General features: G+C 39.0%; 2 protein-coding genes across 2 annotated transcripts in view; one reads left to right on the plus strand and one right to left on the minus strand.

Annotated features, from left to right (window-relative positions):
* The window catches only part of iglon5 (IgLON family member 5), a 409,655-nt gene that overhangs the window by 120,890 nt on the left and 261,833 nt on the right, over nt 1–26,932 (minus strand). The window lies entirely within an intron of this gene.
* Nucleotides 36–10,927, plus strand: LOC309483991 (free fatty acid receptor 3-like). The gene is made up of 2 exons (XM_082150121.1): nt 36–129; nt 9,526–10,927. Exon 2 carries the CDS (start codon nt 9,554–9,556, stop codon nt 10,547–10,549), a length of 996 nt encoding a protein of 331 aa, XP_082006247.1. The 5' UTR covers nt 36–129; nt 9,526–9,553; the 3' UTR covers nt 10,550–10,927.

Consider the following 26,932-nt stretch of genomic DNA (forward strand, 5'->3'; position numbering starts at 1 on the left):
ATGTGTTGCTTCTTTCCTGTTTTGTCATCACAGATACAGCATGTGTCAAAATGACATAATGAGAAATAGCTCTAAAGACTGAAGGAGCATCACATTGTCACTTGTGTGATACTGGACTGATTTAGTAAGGTATAAAATATTTTGCTTCTACATACAATATATATATACATACACACACACACACACACACACACACATATATATATATATATATATATAATATTCTAGATTGGTTTGTGATGATCCTTTTGAATGTTCTAATGCTTCGACAGGTCATTTGTTTCTGCAGTTTTGGTCCGAAAATGACAATGACTGCATGTGGAACCCATATTTCTAAATGTAATTTTCTGTAATGAGGATTATTAGAATGCAATACTATATATACACAAACATATGTCTTATTTCATTCAAATAATTCATTATTACAGAAACTCAGTAAAGAAAATCACATGTAGAAATATAGTTTCCCTAAATACCTGATAATATGTGTTGTGTGATATTTACAGTACACGCATGAAATGATAAAAGTATTTTAAGGACTTATTTTTCATTGCTTGTGAGAAGTAAATATTTCTTTAAATGTTAATTTTACACTTGCATATCTAAAATGTAAATTGTTCTGACACATAGATGTTGCTAAATATGGAAAACATGCATTTGTTTCTGACTTGTAAATGTTAGTGCTGGTTAATTTTCTAATAATGTTTATATTTTAACTGACATAAATGTCACTTCACTTATATTTTCCATTGCACAGTCTGGTATTCCCCTTTAACAAGTTTCCTATCTTTGACTGGTAATGCAAACTGAAAATTAAAACATTAATTTATAGATCATATACTGTAAAAATCTGCAGTTGACCAGTTCGGAAGTGTTCTAGGAAATGTATTTAAGTAATAATATGTTGTTAGTAGCTTGTACTTTATTAGTTGCTATGTTGATACTCCAAATACCCAGGTGTGAAAATGCATCACCTAATCGTGCGTTTTGATCTCTGCATGTGCATTGCGGAATAATTTTTTTCACAGTAACATCTGAATGTGTGATATGTGTAAATGTATTTCCTGAAATACTTTTCTTAGTTATATACTAAGAATTTATTTGACAATATCCTAAATATACTGCATATTATTACTGCAAGCATAGATGCATATTTAGCACAGGTGTTTAGTTTAGTCAGTCCGATCTGTGTCAAACTGTTTTTATTGCCATTAATAAGTGATTCTCATGTGTGGTAAATTACGTTAATGAGAATAACTCCTTGTGAAGCAATATTTTACTGATACTAAATGCAATGAAACAGGGGTTAAAACAATGCAAAACCTTTGCTTGCTCTGTCACCAGAGTTTGGGTTCCTTGCCACTGTCGTCTCTGGCTCGCTTAGTTTGGCACACTTAATATTCAACAATATTATTGATCTGACTGTAATGACACTGTTTTATGAGAACTGAACAGAGCTGGATCGGCAAAATCACTGTTTTCTGCAGAACTGCTTTAAAGATGAAATTAACTCATTTAATTATTGATGATCTTTACAACAGAACTGAATCAACCCTGAACTGAGGTTTTTTTGTTTTTGAAACAGTGTTTTTGAAATGAAAAAAAAAGCTTGTTGAACTGCTCTACTTGAAAAAATATACATTGCATTAACCCTGCTTGCATTTTAATGCATTGTATTTTTAAGGGTTTTGCATTTTAATGCATTGTATATTTAAGGGCTTGCATTTTAATGCATTGTATTTTTAAGGGTTTTGCATTTTAATGCATTGTATATTTAAGGGCTTGCATTTAATGCATTGTATTTTTAAGGGTTTTGCATTTTAATGCATTGTATATTTAAGGGCTTGCATTTTTTATGGGCTGAAATTCAACATGGTTGTTTATTTAAGCTGTGAATATTTCAATTCAAAACATTTCACACACATTTTCATTATTCAAAATTAAATAATACATATTCACCTTTCAGATTTCACTTCCAAAATACCCATTCTGTTTAAAAATACAACCTATAATATTCGACAGGCAATTTTCGGTACATTTGATTTCGCTTCCACAAATTCAGTGGTTCAAATTCGACAGATAATTCAACATTTGACATCCGGGAACAGCAGGAATATCATTAGATTGCCGATTGACAATTTCCGTTTCGTTCGTTTCGTTTCGTTTCTTTCACACGTCATCATTGTATCATTAAACACAATTACAGAAATAAACAATGGTCATATGTAGGTCGCGTGCAATGGGGAACCCCAAAGAAGCTACTTAGGAGGGGGGCCCGATAACATAACATACAACATATAATATACAACATATAATATACCAACCAAAAACTCAATATACCATAGACACAGAATAAACAAATATATAAATACAACAGAAAACAAACACTAAAAACAAATCATATGTTATGAGCAATTTTTCCTTGAGATTTTTCTTAAAAATGGAGACAGAACGCAACAATTTCACATTTTCCTCAAACCTGCTGTCCCCTACAAACTACACTCAGGATCGTACATTTTAGTCGTCGTATTTTGCCAGTAATTAAATGTTTTTCCCTTGTGTCGTATGTGTGCTGGGGACGACTGATTGGAACAAGCTTACACAATAGGAAATTTATCTTATGAATGACCTGTGAATGAAACTTATGAATGAAATTTAACTTATGAATGAGGTCCATCTGTTAGTCGACCTCACCAGCAGTGCAAGCGGCGGTTGACGAAGAAAACTATAGAGCAGTGGTTCACCAACTGTTTACACCAAGTACCACCTCAGAAGATATTTGGCTCTCCAAGTATCACCATAATGACCAATATTAAAATACAGTAGTGTAGTAGGCCTAACTATTCAGCTACAGCTATGCACAGCTCAAAAACAAGGTAGTTTTATTTCTAATAAGAATATTTATTATTGTCAGCCACTTTAAAAACACAGTTTGAACATTAACACTGCACTGTGCTGCTTACATACAGGTAAATAAAAAAACTTAAATAAAGATTAAATGAAAATGTATTGTACTTAAAGGTGCACTGTGTAATATTTAGGAGGATCTGTTGACAGAAATGCAATATCATATACATAACTATGTTTTCAGTGGTGTATAAAGACCTTACTTAATGAACCGTTATGTTTTTATTACCTTAGAATGAGCCACTTCTATCTACGTACACCGCGGGTCCCCTTACATTGAAACGCGCCACCATGTTTCTACGGTGGCCCTAAACGGACAAACGCGTTTCCTCACTATGTTGTTTTTCGTGCAAAGAAGCTAGCTAAAACACTGACACAATGATGAACAAGTAACAAAAATGTTCGCAATAACATCGTTTTACTGAATAATTAAGTAAACCTAATTTCTTCATTTATCTTTGTAAAGAAAACTTCATTGATTAACTGGCTACTTTCTGCTGTCTCAGACGACGACATCTTTTCCTGTCGGCCACCGTAACTTCTGTTGGCTGCAATTCGCAACCTCACCACCAGATGGCGCTAAAAATTACACAGTGCACCTTTAAAAGTAATAAAACAACAAAAAACTGTGTACTTACATTTTGAAAAATGTTCTGTACTTACATTTTAAGTAAAAAAAAAAAAAAAAGTATTGTACTTAATAGACCAGGTTGAAATCACAAAAATGTGCCTAAATAAAAATCCTCAGGCATTTTTGAGTAAAAGTTGGCAAATAGACTATTCTAGGGGTATTTTTTATGCTGAATCCATTTTTGCTGTTTGCCAAGCTGTATCTCTTACATTAAACTCAGTAGAGTGCAAAATCCAAGATGACCGCCTCATACGCCAAAATGAGCAAATTTCTCAGCACTGGCTCAAAGATAAACTGTTTTTATTGTGCTATAGCATTTATTGAGTAAAGGAAACAAACAGAATAGTCAGAACAAGTTAGTCATTCTGTCTTACAATATTTCTGGTAAACACTGACTTGTAATTTTGTGTATTTGAGTATGTCCATGTAAGAACATCAACATCATGCTGGTGGCAGCAAAAGGCCTATATCTTAAACCATCATCCTATTACATTATGTTAAGAGTGTTTATTACTTTTCAACATTTACATGTCCATGTAAACAAGTTTAAGGACTTAAATTTAACCAAACTAAATTCTACTATGGTTTATTTATGAAAAAGATATTCTCAGAAAGATTGGTTGTAAATATTAAGAATTGAGACAAATTAACAAATTACCAAAACATATCACGGTAATGTGTCACACCACTAACATTAGCTTTGAACAGATAAAGGAAATAAACAGTAAACTTGGCCTAAAATTACCTTATAAAGTTGGACATAACATTAGCTGAATAATAACTAAAACATGAACTGCATGGCATATAAAATGTAATGTTATTTAAACAATGGTACAACAAGATTCTCCAATATGATCACAACAACACAGGGCAGTGCTCTTATTCAGTTCAGCAATTGCTACATTCTGCATCACTTGTCTTGCACTTGCATGCAGCAGAGCAACGCAGACGAGACTTTTTTACATTTACATCGTGCACTCATACATCTTAAGGCGCAGTTGCAGCTGATCAATTCCAAACAGTAGTCTGACTAACCGAGGTTACGTTAGGTTACCAAGTACGTTCTCTTACGAGAGGTTCTCTCGTATTGCGTAAGTTGCTTACGCTACGGGAACCCCTTGTCAACGCAGTGCGCGCCGAGCATCCACTGCATGAGTCCCAGGGAAGCCCGGGGAACACAAAACATGTGGGAAACAGGCGGCCAGCAACGCGGGCCAGCACATGTACATAAGCACTTCATAGGGAAATACAGAGCGGCTCCGCCGGTCTATGTATAGAGAATATCGCCCTTAGTACAGCTCAACCAGAAGAGCTAATAGTCACGTGAGAGTAGCCTGCACACGAACAAACTGGGCAGAACATACACACCACTTAGACTCATAAAAGTCTAGCCTGCAAGGCGGGAACTTCCAGGTTATAAAACTTAACAAATGTAGAGGGGGAGGCCCAGCCTGCCGCCATACAAATGTCATGAATAGAAATCCCGCTGGACCAAGCTCACGACGAGGCCATGCCTCTAGTGGAATGGGCCCTGACGCCCAGAGGGCACTGCAGGTGTTTAGACGCATAAGCTGCTGTGATAGCGTCCACTATCCATCTGAACAGGCTATGTTTCGAGGCGGCGAGACCCTTGGTGCGCCCACCAAATGAAACAAAGAGCTGCTCAGAATGCCTGAAGGCGGCAGAGAGTGTGATGTTTTCACCACCCTCGCTATCGGATGCTGGCAGAGCCGATAGGGAGATGATCTGCGCTCTGAAGGGAGTGCCAATCGCTTTGGGGACATAGCCATGTCTCGGTTTGAGGATGACTTTAGAGTCATTTGGTCCAAACTCGAGACACGTGGGGCTAACGGATAGCGTGTGTAGATCCCCCACGCGTTTTAATGATGACAGAGCTATCAGAAAAACGGTCTTGAGCGAAAGGTATTTTAGGTCCACGGATTCTAACGGTTCAAAGGGAAACGCTTTCAGGGCCTCTGGGACCAAAGAAAGATTCCAAATAGTAACCGAAGGGGGTCGCGGGGGGGTTCATCCTCCTGGCTCCTCTAAGGAAGCGGATGATCTCTGCGAACGCTGCAATAGCCGCAACGCAAACTTTGAGCGTGGAAGGGGACCTGCCCTTGTCCAACAGCTCTAGAAAGAAGGAGAGCACCCACGCAACCCCACATGTGCGCGGGTCCAGGCTCTTTGTAGCGCACCATTTGGAGAACACTGACCATTTAGACGCGTAGAGTCTTCTCGTAGAAGGAGCTCTAGACTGCGTGATCGTGTTCACGATCCCTTCTGGCAAAGCAACGGTTATTCGTTGATTATCCACGCATGCAGAGACCAGCACTCTGGATGGGGATACCGCGAACGCATAGCACAAGCGGTGCCAGACCACGTGCTGTTCTGCGTTCTGGACAAGAAGCACTCTGTCAATTGCTTCTCTGTGTTGAGGATCGTGAAGCTTGCTTCTACTTTGTGCAGCTGATTTTAGTGTCAAAAGGCCCTGTTCTGTCGCATTGTATAGCTTATCTTTCTTGGATTCTTGGCATATAATGCAAGTATCCAATGGCATTGACCGGTCAGGCTTCAAACTACACACAGCTTCCTAATTGGTGATCTTATAATCTGACCAACTTCATGGGTACAATTCCACAACTGGAAATATTTTGTGTTGGTTCATGTCGCTCTTTGGATATAAAAAATAATTCTGATGAAAAATACGATGTGTGGAAATAACTGCAGAAAGTAATAGAAAGTAGAAAGTAGAATAAAAAACCTCTTGGATAACTCTGAACTCAATTCACACACTTTGATCCAAAGACAATAGTATGCATGTGACTCCAAACAAATGACTCTCGCATTTTAGATATTCTGTTTGTCCATTTGAAATACGGAGAAAAACTGATATTTTCTTGACTACAATGAGAAATAATGCAATTATCATTGTCACATACAAGTATCTTAATTCCCACCTAAATAACCTTTCTCGTTAATTGATGTCGTGCATGATGTAAAGTTTATAAATATAGAATTTCCTGACATTTTAGAGGTCATCTTGAAGTTTGCGCTCTACTGAGTTTCACATAAGAGATACAGCTTGGCAAACAGCAAAAATGGATTCAGCAGAAAAAATACCCTTAGAAAAGTCTGTTTGGCAACTTTTACTAAAAAATGCCCAAGGGTGTCACATTATCTGAAAATCGACCTAGCCTATAATAAACAAATGAACACAGGCTGTGTATTTATATTGAACCTTTTCACACGTAGGTTTAAAATATTCTGGCTACCATTATTTATCACTTTATTGTTTCCATGGTGACGCGCCATTGCTTGTCACGTGACACACCGCAGCCATTATAGCGCTGAATGGCTGATGATCTGCTTTTATTTCCTTTTTATTCAAAATATTCACAATTTTTTTGCTATAGCATGAAATATCTGATATTCCGAATGTAAAATATGTGTAAGTGGATGTGTTTTGTTGTTTAAACACCTTTATAATGATCGCGTTAGTTGTGCGAGCTATATGCGTGATGTGCCACATTTTAGTATATTAGTTTGTGCCACAATTCAAAGAATCAGATCTGTTGGATTTTACAACACGTCAATTCATCCACTTCTCCCAAAATACATGAAAGTAAGTGGCTGGTGAACTGGAAGAAGAATAGAGTAAACTTTAAAGTTACTAACACAATGTGTATCTGATATGAATAAAATCTGTTGTCTACTTATAATGGAAAGGATTATTATTGCCGCTTCCATACATCCGTGTGTATTTTACAAACTCAAAATGTATTTTTTTTTTTTACTTATGTGAATTTAAATGTCTGAAACCTAAAATAAACACTGAAAAGTTGTGATATATGACAATCGCTGAGAGCGTCCGTCTCTGGCTCAGTGCCAGCCAACTAATCACACCAGTGTGATCTTAAGTGCAAAATTCAGTGATTCCGCTGCGTACCACTAGAGGGAGCCTCCACACTTTGAGAATAGGACTTTAAGCCAGTGGTTCTCAAACTTTTTTCGTCACGCCCCCCTTTAAACCTTTTTTAAAAAGTGGTCCCCTAATACTGTATCTGAAGTCTCTTTCCCGAAATTCAGCCTTGGTGCAGAATTACAGCCACTACGAGCCAGTCCCACAATGAGCTTTCCTTAGGACATGCCATTTCTGTGTCTGTAGCTTTAAATGCTAATGAGTCAAGTCAAGTCACCTTCATTTATATAGCGCTTTTAACAATATGAATTGTTCCAAAGCAGCTTTACAGTGATAATAGGAAATTACAGTAACAGAAATTGTTTTGGCTTTACAACAGCTCTAGGATAAAGTTATTGTCCAGCTAAAGTTAGTTTTGATTGATTGATTCACTTCCGTTGCGAAGATCATTAGTTATTAACTTAGGGTCCGCTAACACGACACAGTTCTAACAGAAAACCCTCAACGAGCTCCGGCCGCCCATCCATACAAAACATAGCCTGGTGGCTCGAGAACGCACTCCCGGAAATAGGTTCCTATGGTTCCGATGGCTCTATACCGCTTCTTGGCGTGAACTTTACATAGACGGGATAGTATGCAGATGCACTTGATGTAACAGAAGCAGCAGATGAGGAAAGGAATTAAAAAATATATTAAAAAAAGCTCCAGGCGAACCAGCAGGAGGATCTTGAGCTGTTCGGTGGTGAAATTTTCATAACGGAAATAACCTAGGTTCCGGAAATAGGAACCAAGGTGCAAACGATTATCAACATCTAAAGCAGCGGTCCCCAACCTTTTTTGCGCCCCGGACCGGTTTAATATCAGACAATATTTTCATGGACCGGTCTTTAAGGTGTGGCGGATAAATACAACAAAATAAAATTATACGACCGGCATAAAAATTGGGGTATTTTTTAAATATAATAATAAACGTGAATCCAATGTGTAGGCCTACTCGCAACTTTATTAGCAGCGTCCTCATAACATCGCGCCTAAAGACAACTGCGAAAGCCTGAACGCAAACAAAATGCCCCCCAAAAGAAAAAAATCTCCATGTTTTCGGTGCTGATGCGTTCATGTAGCATGTAAGGGTGGCGCTGCCAATAAAGCACCTAAAACCTGTCACAACGAACCGGCAAAATTAATGATTATGAATATGTAAAATATAGCAGGAGACATTTTAATTGTTTACTAATAAACAAGTGTTTTCTGTGTCAGTGTCGGCTGGAAAGATGAAGTTGACGATGCTGACTCGCGATTTTTGCAGTAGTGAATGCGCCAGAGAGAAATGCACATTTCATACGAATTACATAAGCAGAGAACAGTCAGTTTTCTTTTGTTTTGAATTGTTCTGTTTAAAAGTAGACACTTCAAGCTTTCTATATGTCTCAGGTCTGTGAGGCAAGTAGGCTACCTTATACGCTGAGTTTCGGTAAATGTATGAGATGAGCTCCCGTTCACGCGCCGGCGCCTCTGCCGTGATTATCTATTTTCTAATATATTTACTTATTATTTATTAAATCCAGGCAATTGGTTGATGAAACATTGATTAAAATTAAGATACAATTAATACAAAACAAAATTAAATTTAAAGACAGGCTTTGTGCTTTCTGTTTGAGGTCTCTGTGAAAGTTTTAAAGCAGTCTTTTAGTGCCGCTAAATTTCTAAAATAAATGTGACTTTTAGTCCAGTGCGACTTAGGCTATATATGTTTTTTCTTCTTCATGGCGCATTTTTTGACTGATGCGACTTATACTCCGGAGCGACTTATAGTCTATTTATTCTTCCTGTGCGGCCCGGTACCAAATGTCCCACGGACAGGGGGTTGGGGACCCCTGATCTAAAGGATGTTGTTATTTTTATATAGAGCCATGGGTGAGAATCTTAACATACATCAAGTGTTTAACCGTGAGCCAATTTTATTTCTGCATTGTGCGTATATGTATTGCTCTTGCTTGAAGTCAAAAATATGAAACAAGATTAAAATGCTTATCTTAAATTAAATCTTTTTTTTTTTTTTGTACAGGTTTGCATACTTTGCATCTACAGTGACGATGGGTCACAATGGGACGTGGAAGGTGGGTCTCAGTAACCTGGTGTTAGGTGTCTACGGATTCACGTTGATCATAGGCCTTCCCGCCAACATCTTGGCTCTTTACGTCTTCTTCCAGAAGGTGCGGCAGCGCTCCACCCCGATGGACGTGCTGTTACTCAGTTTAACCATCTCTGACCTGATCTTCCTCTTTTTCCTGCCGTTTCGCATGGTGGAGGCGTGGAACATGAAATGGACGATGCCGTACTTCCTCTGCCCGCTGTCGGGATTCGTCTTCTACTCCGTCATCGCCAACAGCACCTTACACCTGACAGCCATCAGCGTGGAGCGATTCCTGGGTGTAGCTTTCCCCGTTAAATACAAGCTGAAACGCAACCCTCGAAATGCCGTGATAGCCAGCATCATATTCTGGGTGGTTTCCATGGTGCACTGTAGCGTCGTGTACATCATGCAATACCAACATTATTTGAACCCCAACTTCACTGATCCATCCAAGCGTAACACCTGTTATGAAGAATTCAGCGCCGAACAGCTCAAGATCCTCCTGCCGGTTCGCCTGGAGCTTTTTTTTTTCTTCTTCCTTATTCCTTTCCTCATCTGCTGCTTCTGTTACATCAAGTGCATCTGCATACTATCCCGTCTATGTAAAGTTCACGCCAAGAAGCGGTATAGAGCCATCGGGATGGCGTTGGGAACGCTTCTGGTCTTTGTCATCTGTTTCATGCCCTTCAACATCTCACATGTGGAGGGATTTGTCAGAGGCCATAGCAGTACATGGAGACCTTATGCTCTCCTCACCAGCACGCTGAATGCATGTCTCGACCCTTTCATATTCTACTTCTCTTCTTCAGCACTCAGAGAGACTTTCAAGAAGGTGTTTCAGGAGCTGGCGAGGCGGCTGCTCCCTCCCTGCTGCCGCTCGACTCTCTGCTGCCCTTTATTCAGCCGTGGGAAATCAGATGAGAGAACCCAGAGCTCTGATGACAGCATCCGCTAACATATCAAGCCAGGTTTTGCATTGGTTGATGTGCTTTGCCTGCACATGCATCTTCAATGCATGCCACCGTGACCCAATGCTTTATAAATGGACAGAAGAGGAGCAGCTTAAAAATGGTTTTCGGAAGAGAAAATCAAGCATGATTGCACCAATATTTGACTTAATTCTTCTCAGCAGCACAATTTTATTAGCAATGAAATAAAAAGCTTGACTAGTTTGTGAACAAATTACAGTCCAAAATCTAACATTTGAACTAATATGCAATATTACTTACAGCAATAATATTAACGTCATTTAAACAAAGCTATTTGTTACAAATTTTTCAATAAAATTTGTGATTATGCTTCTGTTCTTTATTCCTCCATTCTGAACCATTAACTCATTGCGAATTAATATTGTTTATTTATTTTCTACGCAACACTCGAATATGAATTGCTTGTGTAAGGGTGGATTCCTGCAGTGGTTCAAGCTGCAAGACTGCCGAATGACTAAAATAACGTTATTAGCAAGATGGAAGAAAACAGCACATTTCTTGTCTATTCCACCCACCGCCACTTATACCAGCGACGGAAATAAGCGCAGTTACAATCACTTAATATGTGGGAGAGCGTTGCTATAGAGAGTGACAATATTGTATTGCAATAGGTAGCACTTCAAAGTCAATACAAAACCTAGTTAGCACATTAGTTGTAACTGAAAAGGTTTAATGACAAAATATGGTTATGGTTACACTTAAATAGTTACAAAATAGATGTATGAGATGATAATAACTTATATTATTAATTGTACCCAGCATATATGAAAAATGTTGCCAGAGAGAGAGAGAGAGAGGAAGAGGAAGGAGGAGGTAGAGAGAGAGAGAGAGAGAGAGAGAGAGAGAGAGAGGAAGGAGGTAAAGAGAGAGAGAGAGAGAGCGAGTAAGAGGAAGGTAAAGAGAGAGAGAGAGGAAGAGGAAGGAGGAGGTAGAGAGAGAGAGAGTAAGAGGAAGGAGGAGGTAAAGAGAGAGAGAGAGAGAGGAAGAGGAAGGAGGAGGTAGAGAGAGAGAGTAAGAGGAAGGAGGAGGTAGAGAGAGAGAGAGTAAGAGGAAGGAGGAGGTAAAGAGAGAGAGAGGAAGAGGAAGGAGGAGGTAGAGAGAGAGAGTAAGAGGAAGGAGGAGGTAGAGAGAGAGAGAGAGTAAGAGGAAGGAGGAGGTAAAGAGAGAGAGGAAGAGGAAGGAGGAGGTAGAGAGAGAGAGAGAGTAAGAGGAAGGAGGAGGTAAAGAGAGAGAGAGGAAGAGGAAGGAGGAGGTAGAGAGAGAGAGAGAGAGAGAGAGTAAGAGGAAGGAGGAGGTAAAGAGAGAGGAAGAGGAAGGAGGAGGTAGAGAGAGAGAGAGAGAGAGAGAGAGAGAGTAAGAGGAAGGAGGAGGTAAAGAGAGAGAGAGGAAGAGGAAGGAGGAGGTAGAGAGAGAGAGAGAGAGAGAGAGAGAGAGAGAGAGTAAGAGGAAGGAGGAGGTAAAGAGAGAGAGCCCCAAGAAAGGGACCCAGAGAAGAAGAGAGCCAGAGCATAAAAGAGACAGAGCAACAGTTTCAATCTTCTTTTATCCTTTCCCTGACCATGTGACTAAAACCCAAATGTGAGACATTCAAACTGACCAATCAGATAATTACACTTCCCCCACCGTACTAAAGGTGTGACAATTCATCAACCCCCAAAGTACAAACATATTGGCCTACAGGCCTAGATCACTATCAGAAACCCCTGTGCCTTTAGGAACTCCAAATGGTCCTTGTGGTAGAAAGAGGGGGTGGAAACAGTAAAGCAAGTATCTTTGTTCATTTAAAATATCTTGGATTATTTTCAATCCTACACTTGTTTTTAACTTTGCCATCTCTTTAGATAGACCAACACAAATCTGTTCCTGTGATGTCACTTCCTGTCCCTGTTCAGAGTTATACAGCGTGTGAAGGTAGTTTGATTTCTAATAATTTATTGAATCTTTTTTTAAATATATTTTATCTGTTCTCTTTATGTCATGTAATTTATTATCACATAATCATCACTGTTCAACTTCAAACACATTTGTCATCTAACAACCCCATTTGTCATCTAACAACCCCTATGAATGTTTTCAATCCGGTTTTCGCACCCTCCCCAGCACTGAGACAGAACTTCTTAGGGTTTTCAATGATCTCCTTATGGCCACTGACTCCGACTCCACCAGTATTCTAATTCTTCTGGATATTTCCTCTGCATTCGACACAATCTCTCACAGTATTCTCATCTCACGACTCTCTGCTCTTGGTATTTCTGGAACTGCCCTATCCTGGATCACCTCCTATCTGTCTGGTCACCAGCATTACATCTCTATCCGCCAGGCTAAGTCCACAACTGCCTCTGTCCCACACGGTGTTCCCCAGGGCTCTGTCCTTGGGCCTCTTCTCTTCATCATCTACATGCTCCCATTAGGTAACATCAGGGACGTCATTAGGCCTATTTTAGGGGGGCTGAAGCTACCCCCCAAAATGTTCCTAAGCCCCCCTAAATGATAATTTGGACAGTTGGACAGAAGTATCAGAGCTGCCAACTCTCACGCATTCACCGTGAGACACACACAATTGACACTTTTCACACGCTCTCACGCCACACATCCATTTTCTCACGCACAGAAAAACCGCGAAGCAAAGAGGACATGGAGACCGACAGACTAGACAGAGCAGGTACTTATGATATAAAAGAATCTCAACTCTCAGATTCTGTCAATTTTATTATGAAATTCAAACAATAAATACCGTTTTGGCGTTTGTAAATGTGACGTGACAGATCCCTAGCGCACGTGAACCGATCATCTCTAGCTAATAGTAAAAAAAACACGAACACTGTTGAAAGATACAGTAGTAGGCTACAACTTACCGAAATGTATATTCCTCATGGCTCATACATAATATCGATCAATCAGTGTTTTTTATCAGCGTGAAGAGGTCAATAACATAGCTGGAGAACAATTATGTCACATTTACCTCAGGAAAGCCATTTAATGAACATAATATAGGCTATAGCACGTATATAGTTGTCAAGAAAAAAAGAGCTATGGAGAGTATTTTGCTAAATATGTGTTCTATATTACATATTTATTATATTTTTACTTATATCATTAAATAAAGTTGTTATTATAATAAAAAAACGCATTATATTTAATTTGAGTCATTTTTAACCTTAAATAATACTACCAGCTGATAGGGCTGTCTGTATGTTTACAGAATTAGGTGAGTTGTTTTTTTCTTGAGAAAAATTAACACCTATCTTGAGTACCTAATATTTATCCAAATGAGTCAATATTAAATCAAATCACAATAATTGAATTTAAATAATAAAAAAGCGAAGCTTACCAGAAATTGTAACATGCACCATAAAATTTACATATCATTTTACACTTATGCAATACTAAAGCCTGAAATGGGCACTTTTTGTGACAGCAACCCTATCATTTTTTATCAAAGATGTGGCTTAACTTCAGAATTTGAACTAAAATCATTATTCTTATGATTGCTCTGAACATTCCTGACTAAGTTCAACAAACATTAAAAGGGACATATCATGCTAAATCCACTTTTTTAGCCCTTAAATGCATTTTGTTGTATATTTGGAGTGTTTAGAAGTACAGAAAAGATGAAATTATTCTCTTCAGGTGCTTCGTTGATATCTTTATATTCTGTTTTGGTCAGATTTTTCAACCGGTTCAGATTTTTCTGTTCTCTATGACGTTTTTTGAACTATTACGTCACGGTTTTTGCAGCGGAACTGCCAAATAAGGACATCGACTTCCGCCCCAACACTTCCAGCAATCCGCCATTTTTATTTCTCGCTGCAATTTTGTAGTCCAAGCTAAAGGATGCAGAAGTTACGAGAGGGTAAGTTAAAATGTTCGGTTGTTTGATGTAGTAACCCACACGCTTCATTACACCGTCTAATGTAGATGAACTGCCGCGCTTGTGACAGGGCGCATGTTTAACTGAAAGAACGAGCAGAGAGAGAGACACGGTCGCGCGTGGGCACTCTTTCTCTTCGGAGCCAGGCGAAAGTGTAAACAAGACTTCACCGTCTCCAAACTAGACGCTGTCTTGCTCTCTCTCCCTCGCACATATTAATCAAAATAAATCGACACGGTGGTAAAAGGTCGGAAGACCAAAGTTTCATGTGTAAATACAGTAACACACCATTGCGATACATCCATCCATATGAAGACGTTGTTCTGCTGGTTCGTCGTCTTCATTTTCATCTCGCTCCGGCTCCGACTCTGGCTCGAACATCCGACTCTGCTATCAAACTACAAAAATGGCCGAACGGGGTGGAGTTGAACCGAGTGTGACCGCTACAGCCTGGGGAGGGGGCGGGGTATGAAGTGTCTCAATTGTATTTAAAGAGACCGCACCAAAACGAGTTGCTCTCAAGACGCACATCAGAAAAGGGGTAGAAAAGGGGCCTGTGCAGCTATAATAATGAGGAATTCAGACCCAAGCATTGCAGTTCCGCTTTATTTAGACCACAAATGTATGATTTATATGTAAAAAGGAACGATTTAAAAGCATGATATGTCTCCTTTAAATTACTTATTCATAAACTTAAAAAAATTATTAATAAAAATGTAGGTGTGACGGGGTTGAGACTATAGGGTAACAGGGTTGAAGATGGTAACGGGGTTGAAGAGACAAATACAGCTAAACAGGGGCGTCGCTAGGCCCTTTTTAGGGGGACTTCTGCCCAGCCCCCCTAAAAAAATATTTGATTAATAAATTTGTGATCGCTTCAGTCCCCTTTAAAAAAAAACTCATTTGAAACGGCGTCAAGCTGCGTCAAGTTTCGCGTTCACCTTCAGCCCTTATCACAGTGTGATAGTTGTTTTTTCTTCCAACAAATATGAAGCGATTAAGACCCATGAAAACATACTTTAGAAAACGATCATGATTTATTTTAATTTACTTAAAAAAAATTTAAACATATTATTATGTATTTCGGCATTACATTATGCAGCCATGCACAGAAATGATTAAAGACACACATCATTGTCTGAAAGCAGTAGATGGCCCAGAGAGAGAAACATCATGTGGAGTTTTTTTGTTTTGTATTAATAAATATAGTTTTGTATTAAGTAATAATGAATCAGGAGGAGTGTATCATGATACATATATTAGAGTAAGAGGAGAGTAAAGGGATTTGTGATTTTCTTTTAAGTACTTGATTTATAGAAGTGGCAAATTGATAATTCATGTTGTTATTTTTAATAAATAGAAATAAATATAGAACAGATTAATCATATTGCCAATAGACAATTACATTAATACAAGTTTTGTCTATATTCTTAATGAATATTATCTGGTTAGTTAAATGATTTGAAATTAAATAAAATTTCACGGGTTGACTTGATGAATAACCAACCGTATTGTTGATTATAAAGGCTAAAAAGCTTAAAAAATTAAATAATTTATATTTCATTGTAGATGGATATACGACATTTTTTCTTGTCGTGTGGCAAGAGCAAGATAAAAACAAAGAGAAAAAGAGTGTGATGCTGATGAGGTGAGAAAAAAACCAGCTGCCCACACATGGTTTTAAAGCTATTGTTATCCAATTTTTTTGGCCTTCAAAACATCTTAAAATGCACATATGTAGATCAGAGAAATCTACATTTTCTCGGGGGACCATGCCCCCGAACCCCCCTAAATACCTCACATTCGGTACCTCAGTGATTATAAAACCGTGCCATATGCGTGTTACTGGATGAATGAATGAAGCTAGTTAATAATGAGCATTACACCATAAACTAAACTTTTTTTTTTTAAATCATACCCTCATTGGGGGCTGAGCCCCCCTAAAATGAAAATCCTACAATCGCCCCTGCAGCTAAATATATAATAATAATTTGTTACATTTATATAGCGCTTTTTCTGAGACCTCAAAGCGCTTTACATAGAAGGGGGGAATCTCCTCAACCACCACCAATGTGCAGCATCCACTTGGATGATGCGACGGCAGCCATATTGCACCAGAACGCCCACCACACACCAGCTTACTGGTGGAGAGGAGACAGAGCGATGAAGCCAATCAGGATGATTAGGAGGCCATGATGGACAGAGGCCAAGGGGCAAATTTGGCCAGGATGCCGGGGTTACACCCCTACTCTTTTTCGAAGGACATCCTGGGATTTTTAATGACCACAGAGAGTCAGGACCTCGGTTTAACGTCTCATCCGAAGGACGGGAACGTTATTTTTTTATATACATAGTTGTTTTTTACTCAAATTCACTGTAAGATTTTCTATAAACGCAAGTTACAAATACCCTGGGTGCTAAGCCCCCCCTGTCTTCCAATCCTAGTGACGTCCCTGGGTAACATCATCCGTCATCATGGCTTTAACTTCCATTGCTACGCAGATGACACCCTACTATACATCCATTCTCAACGCAATGCTCCTTTCCCCACTAATTCCATATCAGCTTGTATTGATGATATAAATGCCTGGATGACCAGTAATTTTCTCAAACTCAACACTGATAAAACAGATCTACTTCTTATTGGTTCACCTCAAATAACATCCCGTTTCTGTGTTGACAATGTTAATATTGTTGGAGTTTTGGTTCAACCTTCCACCACTGTCAAAAACCTTGGTATAATCTTTGATTCCTCTCTTTCCTTCCTTCCACACATCTCCTCGCTCACTGCCTTCTTCCACCTTCGTAATATCGCGCGCTTACGTCCATATATGAATATCAGCGATGCTGAGACCCTAGGTCACGCTTTCATCACTTCACGACTTGACTACAGCAGTTCTCTTTTCTATGGCTTACCCAATTCATCAATAAATAAGATCCAATATTCAGAACTTAATACAGAATTATTTGTATTGTTTCTAAGTCATGTTTATTTGTACTTTATTGTAAAGCGACCTTGAGTTTTCTGAAAGGCGCTATATAAAATAAACCTATTATTATTCATTTCTACTCTCACACACACATTCTCCTTCCACATACATTTCTAAAATGCACACACACATACATCCTCCTTTCACATACATTTCTGCTCACACACACACACACACACTTTTTTTTTTTTGGTATCCATTACTTCCTCTTTAAGCAGGAAGTCACACTCAGACCAGGAAATACATGTGCTAGACTTGCTCAGCTCTTCATCACAACTTTACAATGATGCTATTCAAAGAAATCCAGTTTTTTTTTTCAAGTACAGTTTTTACTTTTGGGAGTAAGTAGCAATGAACATGAAATCAGACACATTTTTAATAATGTGCTGTAATGTACTGACCAATTTCAAAGAGGAGCAGATTCTTTTGTGCATGATAGGCTGCATTGAGAACTCTGTGATCACATTCAAACCCTATGTGGATTTCTGTCAGTCTCAAGATTTGTTGAGGATTCAAGAAATAGAGCAGCAGTAAATACATTGGAGTCCTTGTATAAATGTCTAAATTCAGTGCGGACTGCTTATGAATCCAGACAAAGAATCAGGTCTGAGAACAGTTATGTCCTGTTGCAGACACAGAAGAGGCTGTTTTTCTGGTGGCACATCATTTTTATTTCTGTCAGACACTGTAGGCTACAATCTGCAAATTCAACAAAGACAACAATAAATTAGTTAAATTAGCTGCCAGTGTGACGACTTCATGTCAAAAAGTGAAACGCTCTTTCAATAAACTCACATTATACATTTATCTGATACTCTATGGTCACAAAAAATGAAACTGTGTACTCCACCAAATAAAACATTACTGACATTAACAATTCAGTAATCAGATTATAAAGCTCAATTAACATACACCAACTCTATACAAGCACTTTAAGTAGCTATTTAACTTTATAACTGTAAACTCTTTACAAAAACATTGAGTGCACTGAAAATCAATCTCTTTTAAACATTGTCTAGTCGTGATCTCCCGGGCTGCGTTCCAGTCCACTTTTAGACAACTTCCCCAAGCACTTCCCCTCGGGGGAATCCCTGCCGCCATTTTGAAGTGCGTTCCACTTCGTGAAGTGGACGAGGGAAGTTTATATGGACAGACCCTCGTTCCCTCGATTTTGACCGAGGGAGCGAGTCTACCTCATATGTACACTTCAGGCACCTATATGTCCCACAATGCAGTACAATTGTGACGTCACCACAAATCTCGTCTAATCACCGCCACAACAAACAACTCTATGATATATTAATTATATATTTTTTTATTTAAAAACAACCCAAACACCCCTATATACATGTGGATGCTGCATTAAACATATAATAAATCAACTCAATAGCTGATTCCAAGTGATCAAGGGCTTAGGACGTTCCAATTCAGTCCATTGCAGTTTCCACCAGTAGTGGGCACTCGTGCAACGTTAGCAATGACGTACATCCGAGTGAACGAGACGGAGGGAAGTTAGCGAGTGAAGGGCATGACAATTTTGGACTGGAACGCAGCCCGGCACGACATCCAACAGCGCGGCCGCAGACATCCGCCTAACAGCGCTTGTCCACTGGCACGGAGCGAGCGTTTTCAATTCATTTCTATGGAAGTTGAGCTTCACGCTCGCGCAGTGCATTGTGGGATTGACAGCGGACTCTATACTATAGAAAGCATTGAGAGCGTCAAAAGGTTGAGCAGTTCTCGACTTTATGCAAATATTAAGCAAATAGAAGTAGAGCACGGAGACTGGGGGAAGTCTCTTGCGGGTCCTTTGTTCTATACGTCCTACTACAAAAATGCTCAGGAAACTTTAGTTCCGAGTAGCAAAAATGGGGGAGGAATTAATTGTGGCAGTTGCAGCATTTCCAAATCTATACGACCCATCTTTGTTGTCCTATAGGGACAACGAGCAATGTAGTTCTGCCTGAAGGAGGGTGGCAGAGGTCGTTGGAGTCCCTGGTGGGTTTTATGAGTTTGCACTGTGTAAAATAAAAACACAACATTCCCCGCTGGCTCAAAACCACGCCCATAGCGGTAAACTTGAGGAACGCCCATCAATGTACAAATGAGGGGAGGTGTCGCGACACCATGCTTCAGTTGTGTCGCAAAAGTGGATCCGTACCGTAAGATAAAAAGTTTTCTCGCTGCTGTTCCTGAATTTACCGTAATCATAGTAATAGGCGAACACGCATTTTTTTGGCGGCTGGCTTCACCGTGTATTTTCAAACTCTCTCTCACACATACATACATAATTCTCTTACATACACATATTTTTTCAGACACACATACATTTTCTTCTTACATACATTTATTATTTATAATATTAAATGTATACTTTGAATACATTTGCATAAGAATTAAATGTATAGATGTGTGCGTAAAAATATACACGAGTACAAAATGTAGGCTGTGAATGTGCGTTAAAAATATGTTAATATAAGAGTAAAATTTTAAAATGTGTGCGTTATAAAATATGGGAACATAAGAGCAAAAATATAAGTAGAAAGGAGAATGTAAGTGTGTGTGTGTGTGTGTGAGGGTAGAAATGTATGTATGTGAAAGGAGAATGTATGTGTGTGAGAGTAGAAGAATGAATTGTGGCTTGTTTGGCTCTTCATATGGTTTTGTTTTCAGACAGTTTAATAAAACTTTCAAAAAAGTCTATTACAAACGTTACTGTCACTTATCAATGGCAGCTGTCACAGTTGCTAGTCAACAAGAACAATCCTCTGTAAGTGTTACGTTTCGGTTGAAGCAGAGGAGGAGGCAGGATCCAAGTGCAGGATCTTTATGTAAATAAACTCAAAACTTACAAATACAAACGCGGACTCAGGACAACCACCACAGTGCAACAATGAGAACTGACAAACACAGGGCTTAAATATACAGACAGACAAGCTTCATAGGATCACAAGGGGGCATGGCTAATAAGAAACACCTTTGGAGACTAATCAACATTAAACATAACAAGGGACTGCAAAACATGGAACAAGACTAGGGAACACAAGTTGAAAACATCACAGAGATGTTACAGAGAGGCTAGACCGTCCAATTTAACAACGCTCAGTCTGACCATCGCGGCCTTCGAAGGCGTTGCCTTTGAATTGGGACACAGCCAAAGAGACCATGGTTCCCTGAAAAGAGGGAGCGAGACATTGTGTCACAACTGACGCTATGGGGAAACTCCCTTTCTCTGAAAATGCTGAAGTGTGTGTGTGTGTGTGTGTGTGTGTGTGTGTGTGTGTGTGTGTGTGTGTGTGTGTGTGTGCAGGCAGCATCACTGAAGTCAACTAACTCTCACAGCAAATTCTCATTAAGATGTTTGTAGAAGAAACTCCCCTCTTTGACTTTCAACAACAATCCATCTTGTAGTTTCAAGCGCTGAGTAAAATTAATATTAGTTCAAAGTGCATGCATTTAGAGATGTCTGTCTGCGATGTACAGAAAAAGCATTCTGTGATGTTTAAAAAAAACTCACCTCTTTCAGTGAAATGACAAATGTGTTTCTTTTTTTTTCTGTTTTGTCATCATAAATAGCATGTGTCAAAATGACACGATTAGAAAGAGCCCTGAAGACTGGAGGAGCATCACGTAGTCACTTCTGTGATACTGGACTAAGGTATAAAACATTTTGCTTCTATATCTTTTATCCAGATTGGTTTGTGATAAATATATTTTTTTGTTTTTTTTTTGTTTTGTTTTGTGGTTTTGGTCAGAAAATTACAAATCTTCTCTGATCTACAGGCTATAGAAAAAACATGTGGAACCCATATTTCTAAATGTCATTTTCTGTACCAAGTTTTATGCAATAATGATTATTAGTAGGGATGCACCGATCCATATTTTTTCACTTCCGATCCGATCCCGATACCTGAATTTGGATATCGGCCGATACCGATACTATTCCGATACCAGAGCTGTGTTTGCTTTAATATTATTATCATTATTGTTTATTTTATACGATGCTGAAATAAACTTCTCTCAACAGGCAAGTATGAATGATATGTTATGTAGGTATGTATGCATGCATGTCCCAAAAGGAAACTTGAGGTAAGTATAAGGTCAGAAAAGGAAGTCAGAAAAATTGAAAATCCTGTTTACAGGAAATATCCCATTCTGAAAACATATGCAACTGTAAGGGTTTCAAATTGATTGTCACGTCAATATTTATTACATTCCCAAAATGTCAAATACTTGTGTCTTGAAATATAAGAAAAGTGCAAGTGTAAACATATTACACACACACTATCTGAAGGGTGATCCTCGCTCCGATGCGGTAAATGCTCGATCAACATCAGCATCGTGCAAACAGACAAGCGGATTTTGCCTCAGACGCGCGTCAGTTTCGCTTCAAACTTTTGCTTTTTACGCACGTCAATTTTTCTCGACGCGCGAATGGATTCAAAATATTCAAGCGTCCAACTAGACGCGGTAGACGCGAATTTGACGCGCTATTCGCATTTGGTGTGAACGCACAGTAACGTGGTGCTTTTTTAAATGTTTGATTGCGTTTGTTGTGTTGTAAGACGCGAGGAAGCTTCAAAGTGCTCTGAATTACAGCTTTGCAAATATTGCATTTTGCTGTCTTGCTCTGCGGTGTTTCCAGTGTGAAGTATATTCACACAGCGGACGTTGTTGGCTAGTCGCAAACTGCGGAATGGATTTCCTGAGCGGGGGCGTGTCTCATAACTTTGTGTCTCATTGAGCCGCGCCTCCGTTCAGGAAATCCATTCCACAGTTTGCAGCGAGCTAGCAGACTAGCCGGTGGGAATCACTTTTGGAGTCATTTCAGCAGACGTTAAAGCGAGCGCAGACATGACTCATGGATATCGGATATCTCCGCAGGTTGGATCGGGAAAATCCGATACGTGAATTACGCTGGTATCGGGTCCCGATACCGATACTGGATCGGATCGGCCCCATCCCTAATTATTAGTACACAAACATACAGTATATTGTATTATTTTTTTTTAACCCATGTCACATTCGATTATATATCACGATACTGAAGTTGCGATACCCCAATACATGATAAAAGGTTAACAAAAAATGAACAGTTGATTAAAATGCTAAATTTGGTGTTACATTGTGGGTGTAAATGAATAGGCTTGGACTTAGTGCTGATAACCTAATGCACAGGACAGTGGTGACAAAAGAATAAAAATATTCATGATTCTGAAGCTGAAAATACAGAACTATTGTAGATGAATATGCTTGTCACTGACTAGATATATTTAACATAATGTAGGCCACTTTTTACTGGTAACATCAGGCATTTGGCATTATCAGGACCCACAAATATTCCCCCAATGCATTATTATACATTATATTCTGTAGTACTGACATTAAAACTCAGAATTTTTTTTCTCACATAGTAATTTTTATTTTGGGTGAACAATACATATTGTCACTGTCAACCATACATATTTGTACATGCATTTTTCTATTGCAATATTTTGTGACACGATATATTGTTACACCCCTACATCCTAATAATTCATTATCACATAAACTCAGTAAAGAAAATCACATTTAGAAATATGGGTTTCTCAAATACCAGATAATATGTGTTGTGATATTTACAGTACACACAAGAAATTATAAAAGTATTTTAAAGGCTTATTTTTCCATTAGTGGTGAGAAGGAAATATTTCTTTTAAATTTACTAATTTATCTTTACATTTACATATCTAAAATCTAAATTGTTCGGAAACATAGATGTTGCTAAATATATATATGTATTTGTTTCTGTCTTGAAAATGTTAGAGCTGGTTAATTTTCTAATAATGTTTATATTTTAACTGTTATAAATGTCTTCACTTATATTTTCCATTGCACAGTCTGGTATTCCCCTAGTTTCCCATCTTTGACTGTGTCACCACTGTGTTCATGGACTTTGTTCAGTTTCCCGCCACTAGTCTGTCTCCCTGGTTACCATCATTAGTTTATCTGTATCACCTGTGTCCTATTAATTACCATCATCTGTGTTTGCTATTTAGTTCCTCCTGTTCACTCTGTGTCCGATCTCAGTTATTTGTAAGTGTGTGTTGCTCAGCCTGTTTACCTGTCTTCTGGATTATTATTAAAACATTGTATTGAAAATAATCTTCTTTGCCTGCCTTCCTGCAACCCACCGTGACAGACCGGTAATGCAAGCTTAAAAATGAAAACATTGATTAATACATATAGACCATATACAGTCATCATGATGCAGCTGACCAGTTTGGAAGTGTTCTAGGAAAAAATGTGTTAGTAGCTTGTGTTGATTGTAACTACTTCAATCAGTAGTTGTATAGATATTACAAATACCCTAGTGGTGTGAAAATGTATCACCTAATAATGCATTTTGATCTCTGCATGTGCATCAGTAATAACACCTGAACAAGTTAAATGTTCCTAGATCCATTTCCAGAGATGCATTGTTATATATTTAGAATTTATTTACAATATCCTAAATATACAACATGTTTATTTATTATTGCAAGCATAGATGCATATTTAGCACAGATGTTTGGTTTAGTCAGTCCAATCTGTGTTGAACTGTTTTTATTGCCATTAATAAGTGACCTAATTTCCAAAAATAGGATTCTTTACTACCTTAAAGCTCCATTGTGTGGTGAAGATACTGCTGGATTAGATACCAGTGCCTATAGAGGACAATCACGTCAATGAGAATAACTCCTTGTAATGCAATATTTCACTACCAGGGCTCAATTTGAAGGGGATGCGTGGGGATGACATCCCCCTTGTTGAAAAAAAATGAAAAAAAAGCATCCCCTCTGTAAAACCACAATCCACCTCTTACCATCTCAATTAGTTTAACAGTGTTGTACATGTAAAACTTATCACGCAAATGAAAAATTCTCTACTTATGATAATGGGTTGGTTACACATGACGTCACGTTGCTGCTTCGCGAGAGCTCGAAATTCAGATGGAGGGCAGGAAGTGAAATAGCTGAGGATCTTCCATCTGAAAAAATGCCCATGTTTTGTGTAGTTTACGACTGCTCCAATCGTTCTAACCGAGAAAAGGAAAAGGGGTTTTATAGAGTACCAAATATTGTCATTCATAAAGGTGAGAAATGTAAAAAGCTCACAGAACAACGGCATAAAATTGGATTTTAAACCTACGTCTGCGGTCGGGAGGAGCAGAGTCTGTTAATGCCCGTGTGTGCAGCGACCACTTCGTCGGAGGTATGTTAGCTAGCTAACTTGGTTTTTGTGTCTGTATTTATATAGCATTAGGTTGTCGTTAAATGCTCATTTACTTAGTAGTACTAGTGATTATTAAGTTACCGGTAGTCTAATATGGACTTCATTGGGACTTTTTAGGCTGCCCTAGCGTTTAAGGTGACGTTGAGTCGGTAGACAGGGCTCCGACGGTCAACCTTGGTTACCAAAAAACTAAGCCTAAATCAGAGGCATCTCTTCGACAAAAAAGTTGTACGCTTCCAGACTTTTATAGGCCTTCATTTGCTGTCTGGTGTAGTTGTCTGAAGGACCAAATAGTTGGTGACGTCAACAGCCTCGACTGTCGGCAAATCTTTAAGTTCTACCAAAAACTCGCTCATCTTCATGAGGAACGGGTCACGTCCAACATATGTGTTAATTAACTCCTTGTATCTATGTCTTGAAACTGGATCTAAATCCGTACAATATGGACTCTCTGCAACGGTTTCCTCCATAGACATATTCTCCATGTTTACTTCCTGCCCTCCGTCTAAAATCACGCCGCCTTCGCTCGTCATCATAATCACGTGACTGAAACCCAGCTATTAACAAATTATAAAGTATGGCGATTGGCCAATCAGAAGTCAATGTTGTAACGAGCTGTGCGCAAAGTCACGCAAGCTTTCGTAATTTTTCACGCTGTTCAAAATGGCCAAGAGAACTATTTCAAGAGCTATTGACATTCTTTAAAAAGAGGAGTACAAAAGGTATGATAATTCTTTGATTAGTGTTTAAGGACATTCACTTGACATAACATAAGGAAGAATAACGAACATAGCTAAAGTGCGTTGATTAACATCATGTCCGAGCGACACGACAACACAAAGGATAATAAGGCCCATTATAATCAGCGAAATGTCTATACTAGATATGGCGTGACTCCAAAAAAATCCCCAACAGTTAACTGATGTTCCATCATATTTCTGACGTACTCAAAGCGCTCATGCTACTTCTGACATGAAAAAAATGGATTTGGAACCTTTGCTTTGTCGCGTCCAGTGTAGACGGCCTCAAGCTGAAAGACTGTACCACTAGAGCCGTGTTTCCACCGCAGGAACTTTCCCCTGGAGCTAGGGACTTTGGGGTGGCACTTGGTGTGTTTCCACCGCAGGAACCAGTGTCTAAATGAAGTCCGAAAGTCCCTGCTCGCGAGGTAGTACTTCATCAAAGTTCAGGAACTTTCAGGGGTGGGACTTTGGTGCAGAACATGCTGATTGGTTGAGTTCATGCCACATTTTGATTGGTTGACTTGGTTTTATTTCAACCACCATTTATTAAAATCTGTTGCGGTGCAGTAACAGTTGTTTGCTATTCGAGTCAACAATGAAGTTTCAAAAATACGACCAATGGACTGACGACGAGGTTCAGGCTTTATTAAGCTTAAATTCAGAGGATGAAATCCAGTGGGAACTGTTAAGTAGCGCGCAGTCCTACGTCACTGGACTAATTTGCCTAATCTTCATGGTACTTTAGACCACGGTGAAAACGCAGACAGCAACAGGTCTAGGGCAAAAAAAGTTCCTGGGACAAATTGTTCTAGGTAATTTCGGGGGAAACGCGGCTTAATAGTTTGACATAAGCACTCAAGTCGCCAACCCCTAATAGCACTTTTGACTAAGATTCTGCCTGTTACATTATAGTAACGTGTGTGTGTGTGTGTGATAAAGAGAGAAAGAGAGAGTATATCAACTGTACATTTTGAGTGCACATATGAATGAAATTCTGTTCCACTAGCTCATAAAAAAAAAAAATGGTACAACGTGCATTAGAATATATATCAATATACATATTGATATTGCACATGGTAATTGGCGGCATATAAATCCAATTTTTTTGCTGTGGGGAAACTCCCTCTCTTCAAAAATGCTGAAGCCTGATTGAATAGTGCTATTGCACTGCAATGGTGCTAGGGGCGGGTGCCAAGCGCAAATACCTCAGAATCTTTAGACCGAGCAAGAGCGTTCACGTAAAGACTCAGAGGGAACGTTTGGAACACTTGAAGAATCGCCACTGTATGGAGGGCAGATGCTGTGTGTCCGGCCACCCCGCAGGCCTTCTCAGAGATGTGGACACTAGTCCTACATGGCTTTGAAGGAAGAGACGGGGTGGATTTCCATGCACAGGACGGACACAGGTGAGCAGCGATGGCCTCCTTGAAAGGAGGCGACTGGGCATAACCCCACTTGTCCGCCCCCTCGACCAAGAAGAGGAGGTTGTTT

The sequence above is a fragment of the Leuciscus leuciscus genome (genome assembly GCF_965113295.1).
Source record: "Leuciscus leuciscus genome assembly, chromosome: 20".
In the NCBI taxonomy this organism is placed as follows: Eukaryota; Metazoa; Chordata; class Actinopteri; order Cypriniformes; family Leuciscidae; genus Leuciscus; species Leuciscus leuciscus.